Genomic DNA, 21,867 nt, shown 5'->3' with positions numbered 1-21,867 from the left:
AAGAAATTTTGGATGTCCTTTAAGAAAATAACCAAATTAAAATTTCGCTTGGTATGCTAAAAGCACACACAGGAAATGAAGGAAACGAAGATACCGGCTTCTTTGCGAAAGCTGCAGCTACTACTCCTAATTCCGAAGATATGAAATTGAAATGACCTAAGTAATACCTAAAAAAAAAAAAAAAAAAAAAAAAAAAAGAAGCGCACATGATTATAAATCTTGTCTGGAACAACGGCTGAAACTCTAATAAACATAATAAACGGTTAAATATATCTCAGTAACCGCCGTTTAATTTGATTCATATCTGGCCATGCATCCTTCGCAACATAAAACTACGAGAGAAATATCTCTTCTTCAGAAAGCTGTGTTTATGGCGAAAGAGAATCTCCAACAAACGCACATCAGACAGTTAGACCAACTACGAGGGTAAGTTGAAAAATAAGTTTCCCCTGTCGACTGTGGTCAGAGTTGTGTATGAAAGTCAAAAAATAGAATGAGACATTAAAGATATGACATACCTTTATTTTTCCACATAGGTACCAAGTACATTGAGACATTTGTCATATCGCTTGATGAGCTTCAAAAAGCCCTCCAGGAAAAAATCAGGGCTTTGCATATGGAAGAAGCGTTTAACAGCTTGTTTCACTTCAGTATTGCTTCCAAAGCGCCTTTCTCCGAGATTTTTCTTCAAAGCCGGAAACAGATGGAAGTCGCTTGGTGCGAGATCAGGACTGTATGGCGGATGGTGTAGGCGCTCCCAACTCTTCAACAAAGCTCTTGCTGCTTTGCGCAGGCACTGCAACAGCGCCATCTGGTTGATTTGCAGCGACCTCTACCCAATGGTGTATCGGTGACTTGCGCGTTTTCCTGCTGTGTCGCCTTTCGCCCATAGCCGTTCAACGCTTCGTCCATATGCAAAGCGTGAATTTTTCTTGGAGGACTTTTTGAAGCTTATCAAGCGATATGACAAATGTCTCAACGTACTCGTAAGAGAATAATAAAATAAATGTATGTCATATCTTTAATGTTTCATTCTATTTTTTGACTTTCATAACAACTCTGACCACAGTCGACAGGGGAAACTTATTTTTCAACTTACCCTATTACATACGAATTCAAGTTGCAAAGGTATGTAATAAATAACCCAAAATTTCTTCACAAAATCAACAGTATTGTAAAATGCCTTTCAAAACAAGGACAAAATATTTGTGAGCAACAACTGTTACAAAAATGTCTTTATATTAGTATACAAATTATTATAAATAATAAATGCAGGAAAATGTTGTGGGAAGTTTTCATGGAGCTTTTGTAGGATGCTTCACCGGTCATTTACATCACGGCACAGTACCTGTGTCACCTTATGGTAACGTCCTAGTGTCACGCAAGCTTATTCTAGTCCTGTCCTGCCTTTAGTTATGGGCATGGATTCGAATCCTGAACAAGGCACTGATGTTTGTAGTGTCACGAATGTTCGTATGCATAATGTTTGTACGTCAAGGCGGTACTTATAATACACAGCAAGTCATCTCTCGAGAAGTTGAAGGTAAAGGAAGACTGTGGAAGATGGTCTCCCGGATTCCTCAAAATTAGGGTGGAACTGCATAATCAGCGCAGCGGTGTTATACCTGTGGACCAGTGGTGAATTTCTGGTGTCTGTTCCCTTTTACCTGCATATGTACCTGTCGTTAATACTGCGTGATTTCAGTTACATGCATAAACAGCCGTATTTTTATATTCGTCTCCTCCTGAACAATTTTTTAATCAAAATCTGAGCACTGAAGAACAGAAACAGTTCACTCATTTTCATTGCAGAATTTTTAAATTCAAAATAATTTTTAGAAATGCATTTTGAATATTCATGTAGTATTATTTGTCATCAGAAACTATTCGGCGTTATGATGATTCATTAGAGTATAGCCTAGATCACTGCAGGAAAGTCGTATCTATTCCAAATGTATCTTGCATTTATGAAGCGATTTATTATTCTGATCACACTGTTATTGCTATCAATGAATATATCTTTGTAAATAAAAATAACTAATCTTATTATATGGTTACATCTAATAATACAGCATATATATTATGTAACTATCAGCTATTTAAGTTGTTTGTAAAGCTTCTGGCCACGGCTGGCTATAAATAGATGTGTGGCGAATGAAAAATTATACGCGAATCTCCAACTTCAAGGTACCATTTTATTACAGTTTTTTCATAGTTTTATTTCATTTATTTATTTTATTTTTTTCCATGTATTATCAGAAACCCCAAACACGCAGTATTAGTGTAATTATTCCTAAAAATCTCATTTTTATAAACATATTTTTAAAGTATCAGCGAAGAAATTTTATCGGCAGTATGCAATTTGTGAAATTCTGCTGATCCAAAATATTTATTTAAAGGGTAAAGCAGTAAAACTGATCTAACATACTTAGGTTGATGCAAAACACTTAACAATGAAGTCAAGCAGTAACGTTATAAAGAAACCTTCAAGGTGAAACATTAATAGGAAGATGTCAAATTTTTTAACGTGAAAAATTAATGACAACTTATGGCACATTTCCAATAAAATATTCTTTAGACAATAGATAATGATATTTTTCTTTAAATGATTGCTGACGTTTCCTGACTAAGAGGAAGAGTTAAAATTATCTGGATGAATTTTGGAATTACTTCCTTATAAACAACAGTGTTACATAAAATAATTGTTATTACTACAACACATTACCATTGTCACCTTGTTTCTCATGATTCATGATGCATGCAAATGATCATGCATATTTCATGTGTCATGAAGTATGCATGAGCATTTGCATGCAGTATTTACACCTTGTTTCATGCACCAAATATATTAGAGAATAATTAGTTTTGGTACTCGTAAGCAAAGACGAATTTAAATGATTGGATAAAGTAATATGAATAAGAGAAAATTTATTCAAATCTTCTCCTTCATTCTGAAAATTCCAATTAAGTAGCCGTGAAAACAAATTGAGTTAAAATTAGGAATGTAAGTTTGAAATATGTTATTATATGTAAATGAAAATATGCAATCAAGTATTTGTATTGATCTAGGTATATGAAGAAATTCTTTAAAATATTTATACACTGTTAGGAAAATTGCGAAATAAATTATGTGAAAATAAAAGGAGAAAATTTTACAAAACGTAAAATGAATCATAAGAGCTTGAACTAAATATTTTTTGAGATAAACATAGCAAACGCTTATACTAAGGACAATGCGCAGTAAAACAAGCACAAAATTAAAATTGTTAACAGCAGGAAAACTGTAGCTTTTTAAAATTGAAATTCTAATTATTTTATGCACTCAAGTATTTATTAAAATACTAATTCATATACTATTTCATTAATTCTTGCATTTTAATGCTTATAGAATTCAAGAAATTTCGTCAGCATTCATGCGGTTATCAGAAGAAATTTCCATGTCTAAGAAATAAATTAAACATAACTTAAAATTAAACCTAGCAAGTTATAGCTAACATTTCACATAATTTGCACTTTGGAATTCACTCATTTTTAAAAGCTTTCTGCCCCTGAACTTCCTTTTTGTGCTTTCATTAACATTTTACAGTAACATTGGGAGAATGCTAAATAATCATTTTGAACACATATAGAGGAAGATAAATATTAAGAGAAAATTCGGTAAATTGTTCTCACTCTAGAAGTGAAATACTCCACCCTCGGGCGTGTGGTAAAATAGCTAAACACTGGTAGTTCCGACATGGGTTCGAATCCAGGCCGGGAAGGCTGCATGGGGGTTTTGTGGTTTTCCTATACAAAGCTCTTCACGAAGGCATACCTTCCCTTAGAAAGGTAGTCCTAGAGTCCTTTGCCATAATAAACTAAACCAAAGCAAACCATCATAGAAGTGAATATATCTTTTCTAAAATATGATTCTCACTGAACATAAAATATTATGAAATGCATTTAATAAATGAAATTTAATAAATAAAAATCAGTGAAGCAGAATTTTATATTTAATTCATTTTAATGTTAATTCTAATAATTATTCTTTCTTATTTTATAGCGCATATTAACAGCCCTTTGTTCGGCAATGCTACGTAATCCTGTGCTTTAATGAAATAAGCAAAATAATTTCTTTCAGTGAATAGCTGAATTCCCTTCTTCCCCCGAAAAAATATTTCTTTGATTAATGTTCAGTATGGTGTAACAAATTAACAAAGCTCAGGGTGAAGAAATACATTCAAACATCAACAAATGGTTTCCAAAGCAAGCAGATAGCCACCTTTAGAACGTAAAAGTATTCCGATCAATAATTTTCTCATTACCAGCTGTTGTGTTTCAGACCTTCTCAAAAAATACGTTCAGAAACTTAGAATGATAATCTAATGAGGTATTTCTTCTTTTTGGTGTAAGGTATCACAAGCATTTACTGTCAAACTAATGACCAGTAATTCTTCGGCAATCAAAATGAGTAATGGCATTGAAATATCCAGGTTGAAATGTGCTAAACAAAAGTTGTGACACTTAATTTCACATTAACTTATTGCTGCAATAGTTTCTTTTTAAGCAATGTTAATGACAGAAAATGACACAGAAATAACCCGAGCATTTTGAGGTGTAGTCGAATTTCAGGCCCTTTAAGTATAACAGAAACTGTTTAAGTTGGTTTTCAGCATCTAAAATTTGAATTTAATGATACATTTAACCTATTGTTCATAAAAAGTTCGAAATGATTTCTATAGTGTACATTAGCATACATTTCTAAAAACTATTTTTTATTATGTAAATTCTTTTAATAGATAAATAATTTTCAGATATTTATGAATAACGTTTTATAAAATACAGTTACCAAATTGCTTTAAAATTCATACCGTATAGTTAGAATTCTTAAGTTTCAGTGCTATTAATCTTACTATTATCAAATTATTCACCAATGATGTATTTGTATAATAGTAACCCAGTCTCAGGCAGAAGCATCAGAATCAGGTTTCTATTCTCTGATGAATCTAATAAAACGTCCAGTGTACACATGCCTTTGTATCTAAACAAAGGAATATGGAATCCGTCTCCAAGTGAGCTCCGATATTTCTTTTTTGTATTCGAATTATATTGTAAGGAGTTATGTACGTTCTGAAAGGGGCTTTTCATACGCTACGGAAATTTATTTGGTGCTAAAACGCAGTCACTTTGAGTATGTAATTAATACTTTAAAATTTAAAATATAAGCTAAAATATTTGTTAAAATATAATATGGAAAATAGAGATCTAGAAAATGCTTCCGGAGGAAACATGTTACTCAAGATATATTATCAAGGAATTCAATTTGTAAGCGACAAATTTTATTACTACTATATTGAGTACATCTGTTATTCCTTTGCATGTCTTTGCATTAAACTGATGTAAATTAAAACTTTTACAGAAGTATATGGAAATCTTACCCTAAATTATTTGCTTGAAATTTTACGCTGTGGTTGTAATGAAAGAAATGATGTCCAAAAAATTACACTTCCTCCATCTTTGATTTTGTTTGTTATTAAATAATTTCAAATTAAAATGTGTTCTTAAATTAATTTATCTTTGCCATTTTTTATTATTATTTTTAATAAATTTCTTTATTACTTACCTTATTTTTTGCACATTTTATTTTAAGAATCCTTTCATAGTTGTAAAATAAGGAATACTTTCAGATAATCTAATAATTTTTTCTGTTTATTTGAAACGTTAAGTGGTAACTGCCTGCTTAAAACATTACCATCATCAACACAACGTTCATGCAGGAACTATAACTGCATGGAATGTAAATTAGTGCTTTTAAAATTCAGTATCACAGACCTCTAAAACTTAGATGAAATAAGAACTTATTTTATGAGTGCCGTCAAAAAATTCAGTCTAGGATGTCTCTGATAAAAAATCAGCTCATAAGAGAAAGTAAAAATCATACTCATTTCAATCACCATTTTATTTGGCAGAAATGATGTCCAAAAATAATTACACTTACTTCATCTTTGATTGTGTTTGTCATTATCTAATTTCAGATTAAAATTTATTTTTAAATTGTTTTATTTTTGCCATTTTTCATTATTCCTTTTAATAACTTTCTTTATTGCTGCCTTTAAAATGTTTTATGCATTTTATTTTAAGAACCCATTCCTAATTTTAAATTAAGCTATAATTTTAGACAAATAAATCAATTTTTGTGTTTATTTCAAATGCTTATTGTAACTGCCAGTTGATAACACTGCAAAAATAAACACAACGTCGAAGTAGGAATTAGAACTGCATGAAATGGAAATTTATGCTTTTTTAAAATTCACTATCAACTACAGAAATTTATAAACTCCGAAAATTTAAAATCAAATGTAAAAAGAACTAAATTATTTTGTGAGTGCCAGAAAATAACTGATCCCAGAATATTTCTGGTAAAAATATGCTCACAAGAGTAAGCTAAGGTTATCTTCCCTTTAGTCGGTCATTTTGTTTATTCTATAGCTTGCAGTCTGCACTTAAATAAACTACATTTTCCAGAAAATGCTATTGAAGAAAGGAGCAATAAATTCTTTTTACAAAACCAAAGAAGCAGAAGTATTCACAATTAAACACTGGAATTAATTTAAATAGCTCGACAAAGTAAATGAAATCATTTTTAGTCATTGCTTAAAGCATTTATTCTTTAGCAAACATATAACAATGGAAATTCAACTCTGAACTTATATTAACTGATTGAATTAATTTCTCAAAATTATATTCCTATTATACTAAATTTTTATTTCTGTTACTCTTGAACGTACAATATATGTTCAAAGTACAGAATCGCTTAATCGTGGTGAATCGGTTACTAAGTTAAAAAAGATGTGGGTGCTTCAACTCAGGAACCGAAAAGAAAAATCATACCTTAAGCGTTAGACTTCAGCTGACACATTAAATAAAAATAGATTAAATTTAATCATGGGCTCGTGCAAGGGAACGCATTTGTGTTTACTTAGAGATGTTACAAAATTAACCCTTCTAATTATTTATGATTTGGAGTTTTCTAAATTATCATCTGCTTTAATCTTGCACAAGAGTTTCATAAAAATAAGAAATAAATGAAATTTTACATCTTTACTTTTATTTGCAAGGCATTATTATGTGCATGTAAACATATTGTTGCGTGCGTACGAATTCGTAATAGATTGAATACGCAAGTTCGATAATAGGTTAATAAAATTTATTCTTATCTAAAGAAATACACACATGTCCATAAATTAAGGATAATGCAAAATCAGGCAAGGGAAGAGTTAGAAGCAAAACAAATATGACTTATTTGTAAAGCTTTATTTATTAAACAAAAGGTAAAGAGCAAAAAAAAGATGCTATATGTATGATATTATTAAAAAAATTAGCGATTTTTTCTCCCTGGAGCAAATTACAAAAAAAACCTATTTACAAAAAACCAATATTACATGGTTGGTATGATTCTTAATACATTGTATGTCTCCAAGACGATGCAATACAGTCCGTACAACGCCTAGTTTCAAATTATTGATCTGATCTTTGAATTATTGATTATTGATTTGATCTAGGCATGCTGAGTATCAAATTATTGATCTGATCTTCGGGGATATTACACCACTCAAAAAGCAATGCTCTCCGAAGTTCCGGTAGACATGTAGGAGGAGGTTGACGGGCTGCAACTCGTCGGCCAAGCATGTCCCACATGTGCTCTACTGGATTCAAGTCCTGAGAGAATGCTGGCCAGTCCATACGGGTGATATCCTCCGATTGAAGGCATTCGCTTACGATGTTTGCACGGTGAGGACGGGCGTTGTCATCCATAAACACAAATTGTGCGCGCATGGCGCCCCGAAACAAACGTACATGTTGTTCCAGAATGAAGTCCCGATAGATTTGGTTTGTCATGGTTTCAATTTGAACATGCAGGTCAGTTCTGGAACCCAGAATAATTCCACCCCAAACGAGCACTCCTGCACCACCGTAACGGTGTCGTTCAATGACGTTTTCTTGGTGGTAACGAGTACCTGGAGCTCTCGATATGAAAGTCCGGCGAGAATCAGACTGCAAGCTAAACCTGGACTCGTCGGAAAACATCACACAAGCCCACTGTTGCGGTGTCCACAATGCATGCTCTCTACTCCAGGCTAACCGCAGGCGACAGTGAGTTACAGTAAGTGGAACGCATCTAACAGGTCTACCAGCATATAGACCAATCTGCCCCAAGCGTCTGTACACGGTCTGCCTTGAAATTGTCGTACCAGTGGCTGAGGAGAGCTGACGACACAGGTCTGAGGCTGTGCTCTGCCTGTTTCTTTTGGTAGTAACTGCCAAATACCGGTCCTCATTTGGCGTTGTAACTCTGGGGCGACCTTTGCTGTAACTTCTACTCACATTACCATCATCTTGGAATTATTGCCAAAGCCTGGAGATGACACTCTGGGCAATTCCAAGTTCGTCTGATAGTTCCAGTTGGGTACGCGCACATTCCAGACGGCCGATAATTCTACCACATAAAAAATCATCCAAATGCGTCCTTTGTGTCATAACTATTCGGTTATTGCACTGAAATGCTTATGAAGCTCCTGCGAACAATTTTACTTCTTTGCCTGTATTCCTTATATATTACTCTCTTACACTCTCGTCTTTGTGACGTACCATCGGTGTAATCTGGTTACTTCCTGAAATTTGCATATGATTCTTGAAGATGTGTGTAGTGATTTTACAGGTGATATATTTATTTTAGAGTTCGATTTCCGCGTGACTCCGAATTATCCTTAATTTATGGACATGAGTGTATATCAGAACTCTGGAGTTTTATTCATAGATATTCCTACAAGTGTTCACAACATAGCGTAACATATTCAGTAGTTATAATTCAAAATACAACGCAGTGCAAAGCGCATCTAAAGAGAAAGCTAATTCATATATCTCAGTTCACAAGGAAATAAAAACTCGCAGCAATAGTAGCTAAGGAACTGAACTAAACAACTGAATTGAGATGCGCTCTCTCCGGCTTTTTATAGTTTTCAACCGGTCGCGAGACATTCTAGTACTTTCTGTTTCTCGAAATTACTGGAAAGCAATAAAAGAGTGGAATTACGGTTACAGCTAAGAGAGTGGTCAATTATATTTATTCAGTTTCAATACTAATTACAGAGATATCCATTTACTCAATGTTAAATATACGTTACCCTGTATTCTTACTTTTCCGGCATAGTTTCCTCTCAAAATTTTTCTCGTGCTGCATTGCACGGGGAAATACAACAATTTTAATTATAATTTTAATAAAATTATCTATCTAAATACAGAATTTGTAACAATATATATTCCGAAACACGTTATTTTTTTTTCTTAAATGAAAGATTTGCATATAATAACTACTTAATCTTTTCAAAGGTGAAATACAGCTTTTATAATAGAAAAAATTTAACATATGGAAGTGCTGAGAAAGTTTAATAATATATTTTTAATTCACCAATTTTTATCTCTTCTGACTAAGAACAACATATTAAAATAAGTTACTTGGAATTTGAATTGATCTTCTTTTCACATGTATATATTTGAGTTATAAGCACTGAAGTTTTTATTTTCGCCAATGCATGACCGGTTATCTCTCGTTTATTGCTTTCCTTTAACGTCATTGTTAACGAAGCTTTTTGGAATTTAACCTCTTAAACAGTACATTGGAAATTTAGAAATAGTTTCAAGTAATAAATGTTTACCAATACATAAATAATATTAATTGTAAAATTAAGTTCCTAAATGGGATGATTAATGTTTCTTGACATCAGAAGAAATTCTAATAATGGTCGCCAAATGACATTTCTGTTTAGATATTTTACATGCAACTTAATAAATCTGTCACTATAATATTAAGAAAAGATAATATATATATAAATTATATATATTGATAAAACAATTATGAAATTTTAGTACCATACAAAACTTTTTACAGATTACTCTGGATATCATTAATTAAGGAAAAATCACAAAAATGACGACTGCTTAAAAAGCTACGTGTAAAATTTAATTAAGCTGAACCATAGTATAAAACACATAGTAAGATAAACAATTACATGAAAATAAATTACCAGACAATATGTAGTTGTAGAAATTAGCATACGTATAAAATGAACAAATCGGATGTGTCAAGTTGGTATATTAAAATTACATTCAATACGGTGTTTGATCTTCCCTACAACACACAGCGATGTATGTGGCTGCTGTAGCGATTTTAGCTGTAGCAATTATTATTGGTAGCGTAATTATAAATAAGGTAAGTGTTAAATTTCACAAAATTGAATTTTAAGGTAAGTTCAACTGCTTATCAAAACAAAGTAGTTTGCTTAGCAAAGTAGTCCATTTCCAATAGGAAACGATAATCACTTGAGTTCAAACAGAGGTAGCGGAGAAAAAGTCCGGCTACGCTTCTTTGATGGTTTCTTTTTCCGCTCTTGACAGAGCTTAGTAGCGACTCGGGACGAGCCGTAAAATACACAAGAGAGAAAGGGGCTCTCTAAAGCTTACTAGCGACTCGGGAAGAGCCGTAAAATACAAGAGAAAGGCTCTCTCTTCTCTACGCAACGACTGCGTATTCTTCAGACTAAAATCTTTTTTAATTATTTTCACTCACTGTTTTTATGTCCAGGTTTCTGGGCGTGTCTTGTGCGTCTGCTGCAGTGATTCGCTAAACGTCTTTTTCGGAGCATCTCTCCATTGGTTAACAGGCGCTGATTTGTTCTGATACTGTCTTGACAGCCTGAGAAACTGAAATTTTCCGTGGGAAAATTCAGAACGTCTTTTTGGGAGGTCTATCTAAATTATTTCGAGAAACAGGCAGTTGGCGACAGTCTATCGCATACACACAATGGACACTCCACAACCCGTGAGAACTTGTATGAAAGTTTTCTCCTTTCGTAAAAACAATATGCTTTCCACACTTTGTTGGGGGTCACGTTCGACCTCAAGAATTCGTAAGTGTCATCAGGGTGGTCATCTGGCGCCCATTTGAAGTCTCCTTTTCCCAGACTTCGTGGGAGCCCGTGGGAGAATAGCTGACGACGTTACACTGCCAATTATACGGCCTATCAGTTCCGTAGGAAGTGAGAACCATTGATCATGCAAAGTACTTGCAAGCGTGGCAAGGGTCTGAAGATGAGATTTGAAACCAGCTATACGTCTTCTTAAAACATCCCAAACATGCTCGATATTATTCAGATCCGGTGATCGAGCTGGCCATCTCATGCGCTAAATCGTTCGTACGATGCGGGCCTGTGTGGTCCAGCGTTGTCGTCCTGTAGAAGGAAACCATCTGGGGCAATAGGCGATGGTTTCCGCACAAAAGCATCAAGGATATCATCTCTATAGTCCTGAGTCGCACAAACACAAACAAGGCTGCACAAAAGCATCAAGGATATCATCTCTATCGTCTTGAGTGTTCATGGATCCACGTGAAAAGACATGAAGGTCTGTACGCCTCCCAAAGTGATACTACCGAAAACACATACACTACTTTCTCCATATGCACCTCTTTCACGGATGTCTGATGGATGATAACGCTTTCCATGTCCTCTTCAAATCAGATAACTCTTGCTGTCTCTTTGGAGACACATTTAGCCAGCTGGATCACATTCAGCCATCACAATGGACTCACATTCTATTCTGCTTTTAGTCTCCCAATAGCTCTCTATCGCAGTTTTTCGGGCAAGTGATGCCTGGATGTCACTGTTACAAATTGTCTATCAGAGATTTCTCAGCTCAATATCACAGCGAGATTTACATGTATTTTCTTAAACATGAAATTTTATGTTCTTCGCAGATGACCCATTCCGATTGCAGCTATAGAAATTTGCATACTGTAGTTTTGCTCAGTGACTATTATATGACAAAATATTCAACGTTTATAGCGATTGGTTATTTTTTGACGAGTTATAGCTGTTTTTGTGATTTTTCCTTAAATTTTTGGAAAGCAAAGCATTTCATATAAACACCAAACAAACATTACCGACAGAATTTTCCTTTGCCAAGATTTCTGTGGCGCATTTCTTTTTAGTTCAATTGCATTTCCAATACAAAAAAATTGAATAATGCAGGAAATATATGGGTTTATATCCTTATAAGTTTTGGCCTCACTTAGATACCATGATCTGCTTAAACATGCCTTGCACAGACAGATTACTTTCGTTTTAATCTAAAAGATATATAAGTTATATCGCACACAGATAAAAACATTTTAATGTTTATTTGGTACCTTTCAGTCCTTTACAATATAACTCAAAGTTAACAAAAACTGTACCTTTATGATTTCGAATTGGTAAAAAGCATTTAAGTTAAAAGGTCACAAATCAAAACGGCTTTCACACCAATAAGCACAGTCCATACTAGTGTTAATGAGTTAACGGAGATATTTGGGACTCATTAACACTAGTATGGATGATGCGTATCATAGTACTTGCTCTACAATATCATAAAAAACGAATTTTTCTTCAGTTGAAAAGCTAATTAACACTGGGAACCGACTCAGCCCAGATAAGCCCCAGTATGAGGCGCTCTATACAGCTCACCTCTGTCTAATGTTAACCTGTGTTCAGATAATTTAAAATAATTCACCAGCTTTCATTATTTTTATAAGCACCGCTCAAAGCTGTTGAATACCAGGCTAAACAGCTCACCTATATTGCCAGCTTATAATCTCCAATAACTGTTTGCATTCCCTAATTAAACCCAACACAATTTACATTCTATTTAAACTCGACGGAAAGTTATAAATTACAGAAAAGTGTTCATATAAAACAACCAGTTAAATTAATAAATATAATGTTTTTTCAGTTAAGTGACTAGATGGGCTAGCATACATAGTAATACCGTTCAGAGGGACAACTTGTCCTACTTACAAATTTCCAAAATTTCGATGGAGCCCAAAAAAAAAAAAATTGGAAACGTTGGAAAAGCTTAGAAAGGAATATAATTGTTCAGTTTTGCTTTCTGTAATAGTTTTTATATATTAAGAAATATTTGACGTTTTCATCGAATTAGAATACTTATTGGAGATGATTTAAAATATCAGATTTCTAAGTTGTTGTGATGGTTTCGAGACTAACATTAATAACAACTACTGAGCTGTTGCAGTAGTTACTACACTTGTGAGTAATCGTTATTGCGTGATCTATTTTGTAATCAATCATTTGCTAAATACAGGTCAATCGAGCCAGATATCAAAATCTAAGAAATTTCGGTTTCAGTTCACAAAAAAGACCAAACGCAATAGTTATTAATTTAAAGACATAAAATGTTACCAAGTAAGCATTAAAGAGTATAGACACAATATCCTAAATTAAATTTTCGAAGTAAACGCTTAAGTAGAGTTTAACTACACCAATATTAGTGAATATATTCCAGAATATTGTGAAGAAAACACCGTTTTTGGGGACTAAAGTATAAAACAAGAGACGGAAAGTTTAGACGTTAATGCGTCGAAATCTGTGACTTCATTAATTAGATTCTCCTAATTCATTATGCCTACGATAAAGCTCCTTATGACTCCAAGAAAATGTGCCACTATAAAACATTTGGGCATCTAAAAGGAAGAGAAAGCTTATGTTCTATGGAAATATATTTTTTACGTCCCATTCTCCTTGTCATATAGAAGTCTTAATCACGAACAATGTAGTAGATAATAGTACATAATGTGTTCAGTGAAATTTTTAGCATCTCATAATGACCGTATAGGATTCAAGGAGGCAGCACATACTGCTCAAACGAATGAATCACGAAGTGAATATGCCTTTGAATAAGGTTTTAAACAGCATTAGACATTTAGCCATTCTCATTTTTAATAAACTGCATATGTTTGCTAGACATATGAGTACTAATACCCTTTACGAAGTGAAATCAATGCAATTACCTTTTAGGGTATTTTTTCTCTCCTCATCGAAAGCCTTCATGGTGTAATTGGATGCATGTGCGGCTAGCAATCAGGAGGTCCGGAGTTCAAACCCAATGAGAATACTACGTATGTTTGTACACTTGGCCGCTGAATTCCCTAGGTTAAATCTATGTCAGAAGAAAATATTCTAAAATATCTTTAAGGAACTTGCCCTAAGCGACAAAAATGGACCCATTTCTAATCAGAAGACTAAACGTGACGCTGCTAAAATCACAAGGCTCCACTCCACTAGCAATTAATACTCTCCCCTTCCGGGGGTCGATGTAGAGAACTCTGCGAAGCTACTGGCTAATGATTTGTACCTAAGCAGTCTCGGCCACGAGGGTATACAAATTACGAACCTAGTGGTTCTGGAAGCCCTAAAAAGATCCCTAATTGGTCCCTAATTTGGCGCGTCCTAGAGCTGAGGGTTCTAGTAGTCCGGGGTACGCTGGGTAATGTCCTTGAGCGACGGGCTGGCCGAGCGACTGGCAGGCAGCAAATTGACGACCGGCGTCACCGTATGACACCGGCTGGTGTCAATCCTCTCCAAGGTGAGAGGGTTAGATAGGCCACGTAGTGAGGAACGTGTATACCACATAAAACTAGTAATTAATACGTCAAACCGTTTAGATGCCGAAATAAATGCTAAGGAGGACGTAGAGAAGTTACAAAATTACAGTGTTTCTTTCTTTGTTTAAAAATCTGAATTTATTTTAGCATTATTCTAACATCTTAAATTATTATAAAATGTATTACAATTTTGTGAAATGTTTTCAAATAATAATAGTTTTGCTGCAATGTATAACACATTTTTAAAATTTACAGTTAAAAAATACTTAAATTACTTAGATTTAGGTGGTGTTAATTCAAATTTGGTAATACTCATTATACATATAATAAAGTAGAATTCGAAATTATTAAAAATATATTTCTTCACTACTCTGTTTTTTCAGTCTAAGCTAAATAAAAATGCTGTACACATTCAGAACAGAAACTCGTTATTGCTTTAATAAACAGTAACAGAATTTGTGGAAATGATATCAACGTAATAAGTGGTAAATGGTGTCGATGTTAAAACTTATTCTGCTTAGGCAGATCCCAAATCTTCTGGTCTTATTTGCTTCTAAAAGGAAATAAAAATAGAAATTTTGATTATTTGTGTCTCAATATAAGCTCCTTGAACAATGATATATTTTTCACATCGTTTAATGAAAACCTGTGAGCTCCTCAAAGAGTAATCTGAAGGTTTGTTCTCAAAATATTCCCAAATGGCTTGCTACACGGTATCAGCTTCATTAAACCTCTCTCTACGAAGGTCAGATTTCAGTTTTGAGAATAAATGCTATTAATCATTGGGAGTTAAATCTGGCTGCAAGGAGGTTGGTCAAACCCATTAAATCTACTTTTCTTTGGTGCCTTTTTAGCAACGACAGTTGAATACACGGGAACATTATGTTAGAACAGTTGAAATTTGTGACTTTTCTTCTGTGACCACACCTTTCCATTTCAGTTTTCTGTACAATTCATGCAAAAAAAAGACTTACAGAATGTTCTCGTTAACAGTTGAATTTCTTTGATTAAAGTTTAAAAGGAAAGTGCCTTGACAGTCTCAGCAAATGGCATCTATTGTCTTTCTCATAGACTGCTTCACTTTTGGTTTTTAGGAAGGTGCTTAACCCGGTTTTCTCCTCTCCTTAATTTCCTGTTAGTGATAGGGTCACACTGTAAAATTATTGTTTCACCGCATGTTTTATAAAACTTGTAAAACATCCTCCTAATTTGTAGTACAAAGCAGCAGCAACTGCTCACAGAAAAAAAAAAGTCGGGGCACCCTTAATACAGTGGCTTTGTTACTGAAACGGTGTTCATGTCGAATGCGCGAAACAGTTGTTTTAGGTAGATTAATTTTGTTGCATTCGTTTCGGCTTTTAATACCCTATCACTCAATATTTTCCTTCTAGACACCAGAAATAATTTGTGCAATGTGTTTCCTTCAATGGTTCATATTTACGAGAATGATCATCATACACATAATGTAAACGTTTCTTTATTTCTTTGGAATTAGTATTTACGTCCGGCAAAAATTTAATAACAGAACGGTACTTAGTTTTAAGGATTTTAGAACAAATCAGCACACCATTTCATCCGGCAAATAGTCAAAACGAATGCGAAAGATTTTTTTAACAAAAATTACCAGTTTTTCGTCTAATATTGTCATTACAAGTGTGCAATAGATATTTATTACCAAAGAGATTTTACGTATGACGCCGGAAATGTTTTGATCTACCTAAGTAGATTTGCTCATTAAAGTATGTGAAAAACATATCGAAGTACATGGATTACATTGAAAAAAATTACTAAAATTATCTTCATTGCTTCGATTTTAATCTACATGCGTATGCATCCTGGTAGACTTACATATTAAGCAAAAAATTGTAAAAAAATAACAACAATAATAATAATAATTAAAAGAAATGAGTTATTTCACGACTTGTTTCGGAAGTTTACTAAACTGATATTTTAAAGTGAACATTCTTTTTTATTTTCAATGAATATATATAAAGATATTAAAATAAATAAAATTACCATTTTTTTTACTATATCTTTGCCAAATCGTTTTAAAAGAAAGTTTTCAGAAGTTAAATCATCGAATATTTTATGCTCAGAAAAAAGGTAAACATCTTAACCATATTTCACTTTAAAAAAAACAGTTTTTTCGAATTTATTTTAAACACTTTCCAAAAGAAGGAAGGCTGTGTAATCCAAAATACGTATATTGAAAAATGGAATTTCAAATTCCGTTTTGCCGATTTGGTTTTCTGAAGTGGACGAAGATGATACAATTTTGAGGGTGCCCACCGTTATTTTACAGAAGAATAAATCTATTTCTTTTACTAGTTCAAGAAAAATCTTTTAAAATTTGTTAGCTTTCAATAGCGCTAAAAGTTCTCTAACGAAATTTGGAAAACGTTTCCATCAGAACAGTGGAATATTTTCAATTAAAATGTTTCCGAAAGCTCTTCCAAAATTATATGTTTCAGTACAGTAGTGGTCAGAAAGCAGATTACCTCACTAAAAAATCTCATCTCATGATGTTTGAAGGAAACGAATATTAAATTTTGGTTCTTTGATTAAATTTAAAGAATTTTTAATATATTTATGATAAATGCTATTTTTTTTAAATATGAATAAAATAAAATGTTTATTCTAATAGGCTGGTTAATAAATTCTGAAGTAGTTTCTACTTCCTTACATTAGTTATTCAGATTTATTAGCTATCTACATTCTCATATTTATAGAGGTTAAAAACATATCTTCCAATATTCAAACAAAATGTATACTCATATACAGCATTATCTCACATATCCCGGCTTCGAAGAATCCGAATTCTGTATAGTCTGTTTGAAACGTTCAAAGCAAACTAAAGTTTACTTGAGTAAAATAAAAATAAACTCTAAAAGATTAACACACCTAATTTTTAATCAGGCTGCTTATAACCTATCGAAAGCGAAATAACCTATTGTTTCTACACTGTTTGTTTTTGTGTGAATTGAAAGTTAAGCTGTTGTATAGTACACATTTCTATTTTTTCTAGGCTTTCCAGTTGTATATATGCTGCTATAATATATAACCTATGGTCAAGTTATAGAGTTCCTCACTTCTAAGTTAATGCTGGAAGTGAAGAATCTAAGAACTGATAAGCGAATAATCGCTTGAGTTCGGTGACAAGAAACAACAAGATAGAAGGGTAACTAACCCTTTGTTATTCCAATAAGATTTAATAAAACTCCGCCTGGGAGTGTACAAACAAAGCCCACACTTGGACTTGAACTTAAAAGACTAAGAATTAAACTAAAACTAAGATTAACTAAAGAAGTATAGCCGAAGCTATCAAAGTTCAAATCGAGTTGGCCCCTTAACTTATTTGACTAGCTTAGCAAGGGCCGGAGTACGACCGAGCGTAATAACAGCTTTGAGAGAGAGAGAGTGGCCAAAAGGGCAGATGCGCGTAAATCAGAAACTCTGATTCTCTCTGACTCAGTAAGTAACTTCGTGGTTTAAATACCGCTCCTCCTCATTAAATATTCAGCAAGATTGTACTGTAACGTCTACTGACATTTCCATTATTTTGGAATAGTTGCCAAAGCCTAGAGATGATACTCTTGGCTATTCCAATTTCCTCGGATACTTCCATCTGACTATTCAAACATTCCAAGCGGCCAATAGTTCTACCAAGAAAAAAAAATCATCCACACACGTTCTATGTGTCATAAGTATTCACTTGTGGCACTAAACGGCTTGCAGAAAGTCATTAGAGGTCACGAATCCAGCCACCAAGAAAGGAAGGCAAGGATAAGATCGAAACGCAAGTTCCACAAAGGAAACGCCGAATAGAAGAGAGGAGCATTTGAGGAGAAAGAAACTACTGATAAACCGAGGGATCCGATGACTGATAAGCCAAGAATTCTCCGGCCAGTCCAAGGAAGTTCTTCGACAACAGCTGGCAAGCGTCAAGCCCAAGCAGAGCAACGTCAGAAGGTAGCTTGGAATAGAGGAGTCAAACGCAAGCAGCCAACGACGGGGAGCAATGCAAACGGCCAGCACCGGCAGAGAATTCGAATTTAACAGATGAACCAAGTCCTTCTATGATCATTAAATATTCAGCAAGATTCCAAAACTACGTTTTAAGAATTTGACAGGAAATGAATTTTAACTTAAAATTTAACTGTTAATAAAATTAACATAATCCTTACAACTTCTATAACATATATCAAAAGCAGAATTCCATGCATATCAACGTTTTGTAGTAATTCGAATCTATGAAAAAGTAAAATCTTAAAATTTTAGATTTAGATAATATTATTTTAGTTTCTGATCATTGCATTTAAAAATAAGCGACCTTTTCCAAAGTGTAAAAAGCAAGTAAAATCACCGAATACCAAGTTACACAGAATAAAAGATTCTTTTATTAACCTGAAAAATGCAGCAAATGCTGATACATTTTCAATTGAATATAATACATGTTAAATATATTTAAAATTATAACTATAAGGCGTATATATATATATATATATATATATATATATATTAAAATTAAATACAAGTTAAAATTATTAAGAAGTGTTGTTAATTACTTCCATGATGTCGCTTTGTTTACTAGTAACAAGGTAATTAAATTAAAAAAAACATGCTTTGTCGAATGGCAGCTTTTATGGGTTGGCTTCTTTTGTTGCCAAGTGACATGCTCCCTGGCAAAAAAGGACAGTACGTAAACCCCAGTGATTTACCAAAGGTAAACAAGTGTCTTTTCTCTCGTTTGGCATCTCTACCCATATGTTCGATAAGATCTATGGGACCATGAAACGACGCAAGACAGAACCTGTGAATTTTGTTTAAGTTACGTGGATGATGAGTACTTTGTAGAGCAAGAAAACTTAATGAAAATATTATAAAGAACACACCGCCACACATACTTATTTTTTTTTAATTTTAATAATACACTTTTTGATTAGTTACATTTAGAAATTAGCTTTTGTCACAAAACATAAAACATTTCCTATTTCAACATTTCCTTTAGATTTAAGAAATGTCTTTAATGCAAATTTTAATTACATCTAACCTCTACGAATGTAGAATTAAGTATCAGGAATGTATATAATTCAATAATTAAAATTTATCATTTATAAGTTAATGAATATAGATCTAAATTAACTGATTATTAAAACATTACACGCAGGAGAAATAAATTTCTTCAGTGAACTTTATAAAAACATCTCTACTACCTCGCATCATTAAGAAGAAAGGTTAACTGTTATAATTATTCAGTTTAGATAAGTTTATTAACTAACATATTGTTAATATCATCTATGCTTTTTGATACATTTAATCGTTAATATCATCTATGCTTTTTGATACATTTAATCGTTAATATCATCTATGCTTTTTGATACATTTAATCGTTAATATCATCTATGCTTTTTGATACATTTAATTGTTAATAGAACCTACGAGTTATATAATTCATTATTACTTATATAATAAAGCTTTATTTAAAATTATTTAAATTAATATCCCTCATTTAGAAAGATAAAAAAGGGTAAATATTAAAAAAAAATTAAGCATTTTGCTTACCATTGTATTGTAATCCAGGTATAATACCTTTTTCGATCTGCAGAAAGCTATGGTGGAGGGAAAGCTGCAAATCAGAGTCCGCACTAACATTTCCAATTATACCGTCCTCCTTTACAGAGAAACAAAGCTCCTCTTGGTCGGACCAGCACCTCCCAATCTTCAGAAACATAGCTATCACAAAGAAGAACCTTGCTATAGGTTTCATTCTGCAGCCATCTGTCCTGTATCTAATCACAGAATCATCTCTGAATGCATCAGACAAAATTTGAATGTTCTAATGTCCACTTGCATATAAATCTGTAGCTGTCAGTAATACTACTCGGTTAAATGAGTTGAGAAAAACTACCTACGGTGCAAAGCATATTTATTATAAGAGTGTAGCTAGAAATATCGTAACTGTTCACTAAACGTCAGTGGGATTGTACAGTAGTACTTACATCTAAATATTCAGGATTCTTGAAGCATTTCGTCATGCAAAATAGCTAGCAATTGAAAGGTTGAAAGATGCAAACATGTTTGTAAGATGTTGAATAGTTTCAAATGTTGGAATGAATTATAAAACTTTTATGTCACGTTTGATTCGACATGCAGATATCCGAAAGAATGATATGTTCCGGTAGCATAGTACAGTTAAAGAACAGTTTCTTTACTGTAAAGTTCATTTGATGGTGAAATGTTGAGGCATATTAGCTGAGGTAGTAGCGACAAGAAATTAACCAGTGCACAATATCTTCTTTGTATTTTCATCCTAAATAAAAAAAAATAAATTTTAAGAACAATGTAAACTGCCATTCTGTATAACATATATGCACTAAAATACATACGAATTCCATGCATTAGAGGAATGAAAAGAACATATCAAAACATTTAATTGGTATAATAATTTGTAGGGTCAGCTTCACTGTTAAGACAAAATATCACTACCTTGAAAGAAATGAACCATTCCAGATGATAATTTTAAATCAGGCTTTATAATTTTAAATAGAAGATGACTGCAGTTACTAAACGTCATGTCTCGAATTAAAATCGCAACTTTATAAATAAGTCGAGTAAAATTTATCAACACTGAATTTAAATTATTTCAGTGAGAGGTCGCACAAAGAGGAAATATAAATCACAAGGTATTCATAGTAAGATAAAGAGAAAATATTAATTATAAAATTATCATTAAAAATATATATGCAAAGGAACTTTGATATTCAGAAAATACAAAAACGTTTCTGGTGACAGGTCAGTGGAATACAATAAGGCTTGTAGAGTTGTCTCGAATCCAAGGCTCCAAGAGATAGTATGATCTTTAACATCAGTGTTCGAACTGATCCAGCGTTAGAAGAAACGCATCGACATAAAGGACATTGTAGTATATACGCAGAGTTTAACAGAATTGAATATCATAACTTTCTGGGATGATAGAACATATCAAAAGTAAACATATTTGTAATACAGTGTGAGGTGAAAAGGGAAATATAAACGCGGAAATATATTAAGCACGAGGAGCATAGAAAAGCAAAAGTCGTTTCTATCATGGAAATTTACTCGAAATAATATTTGATGCTTACAATAATTGTTCAATTAAAAGACCACTAACTGCAATGCATGCATCATAATGGTGACGAAGTGATTGATGTAAGATTTGAAAGATACCCAGTATGTCACGCAGCAGAGACGCTGATTCTGACAATAAGTCCTTCCAAAGAGTCAATCTCCGGCCCGAAGACGAGATTCGTCATGGATATGATTTTCACCAATTCTTGTAAATATCGAACATTATTTATTGTCAAATATCTGTTATAAAAGCATTTCTATCATTATCCATGATATTCGTTCTTACTGCG

General features: G+C 33.1%; 1 protein-coding gene across 2 annotated transcripts in view; it reads right to left on the bottom strand.

The window, feature by feature from the left end:
• Positions 1 to 20,776, bottom strand: part of LOC118198260 (uncharacterized) — a 324,065-nt gene extending 303,289 nt beyond the window's left edge. For both annotated transcript variants that reach the window (XM_085809850.1, XM_085809851.1), the window contains exon 1: positions 20,033 to 20,776. In XM_085809850.1, the coding sequence (XP_085665976.1) occupies positions 20,033 to 20,237 (205 nt within the window). In that variant the 5' untranslated portion in view covers positions 20,238 to 20,776. The remainder of the gene's footprint in view (positions 1 to 20,032) is intronic.
• Between the last annotated feature and the right edge of the window lie 1,091 nt (positions 20,777 to 21,867).

The sequence above is a fragment of the Stegodyphus dumicola genome, chromosome X2 (assembly GCF_044657685.1).
Source record: "Stegodyphus dumicola isolate Sdum_Otavi_A_Nest chromosome X2, ASM4465768v1".
Classification (NCBI taxonomy): Eukaryota; Metazoa; Arthropoda; class Arachnida; order Araneae; family Eresidae; genus Stegodyphus; species Stegodyphus dumicola.
The sequence above is the reverse complement of the archived record's forward strand: the minus strand, read 5'-3'. Positions and strand labels throughout refer to the sequence as shown.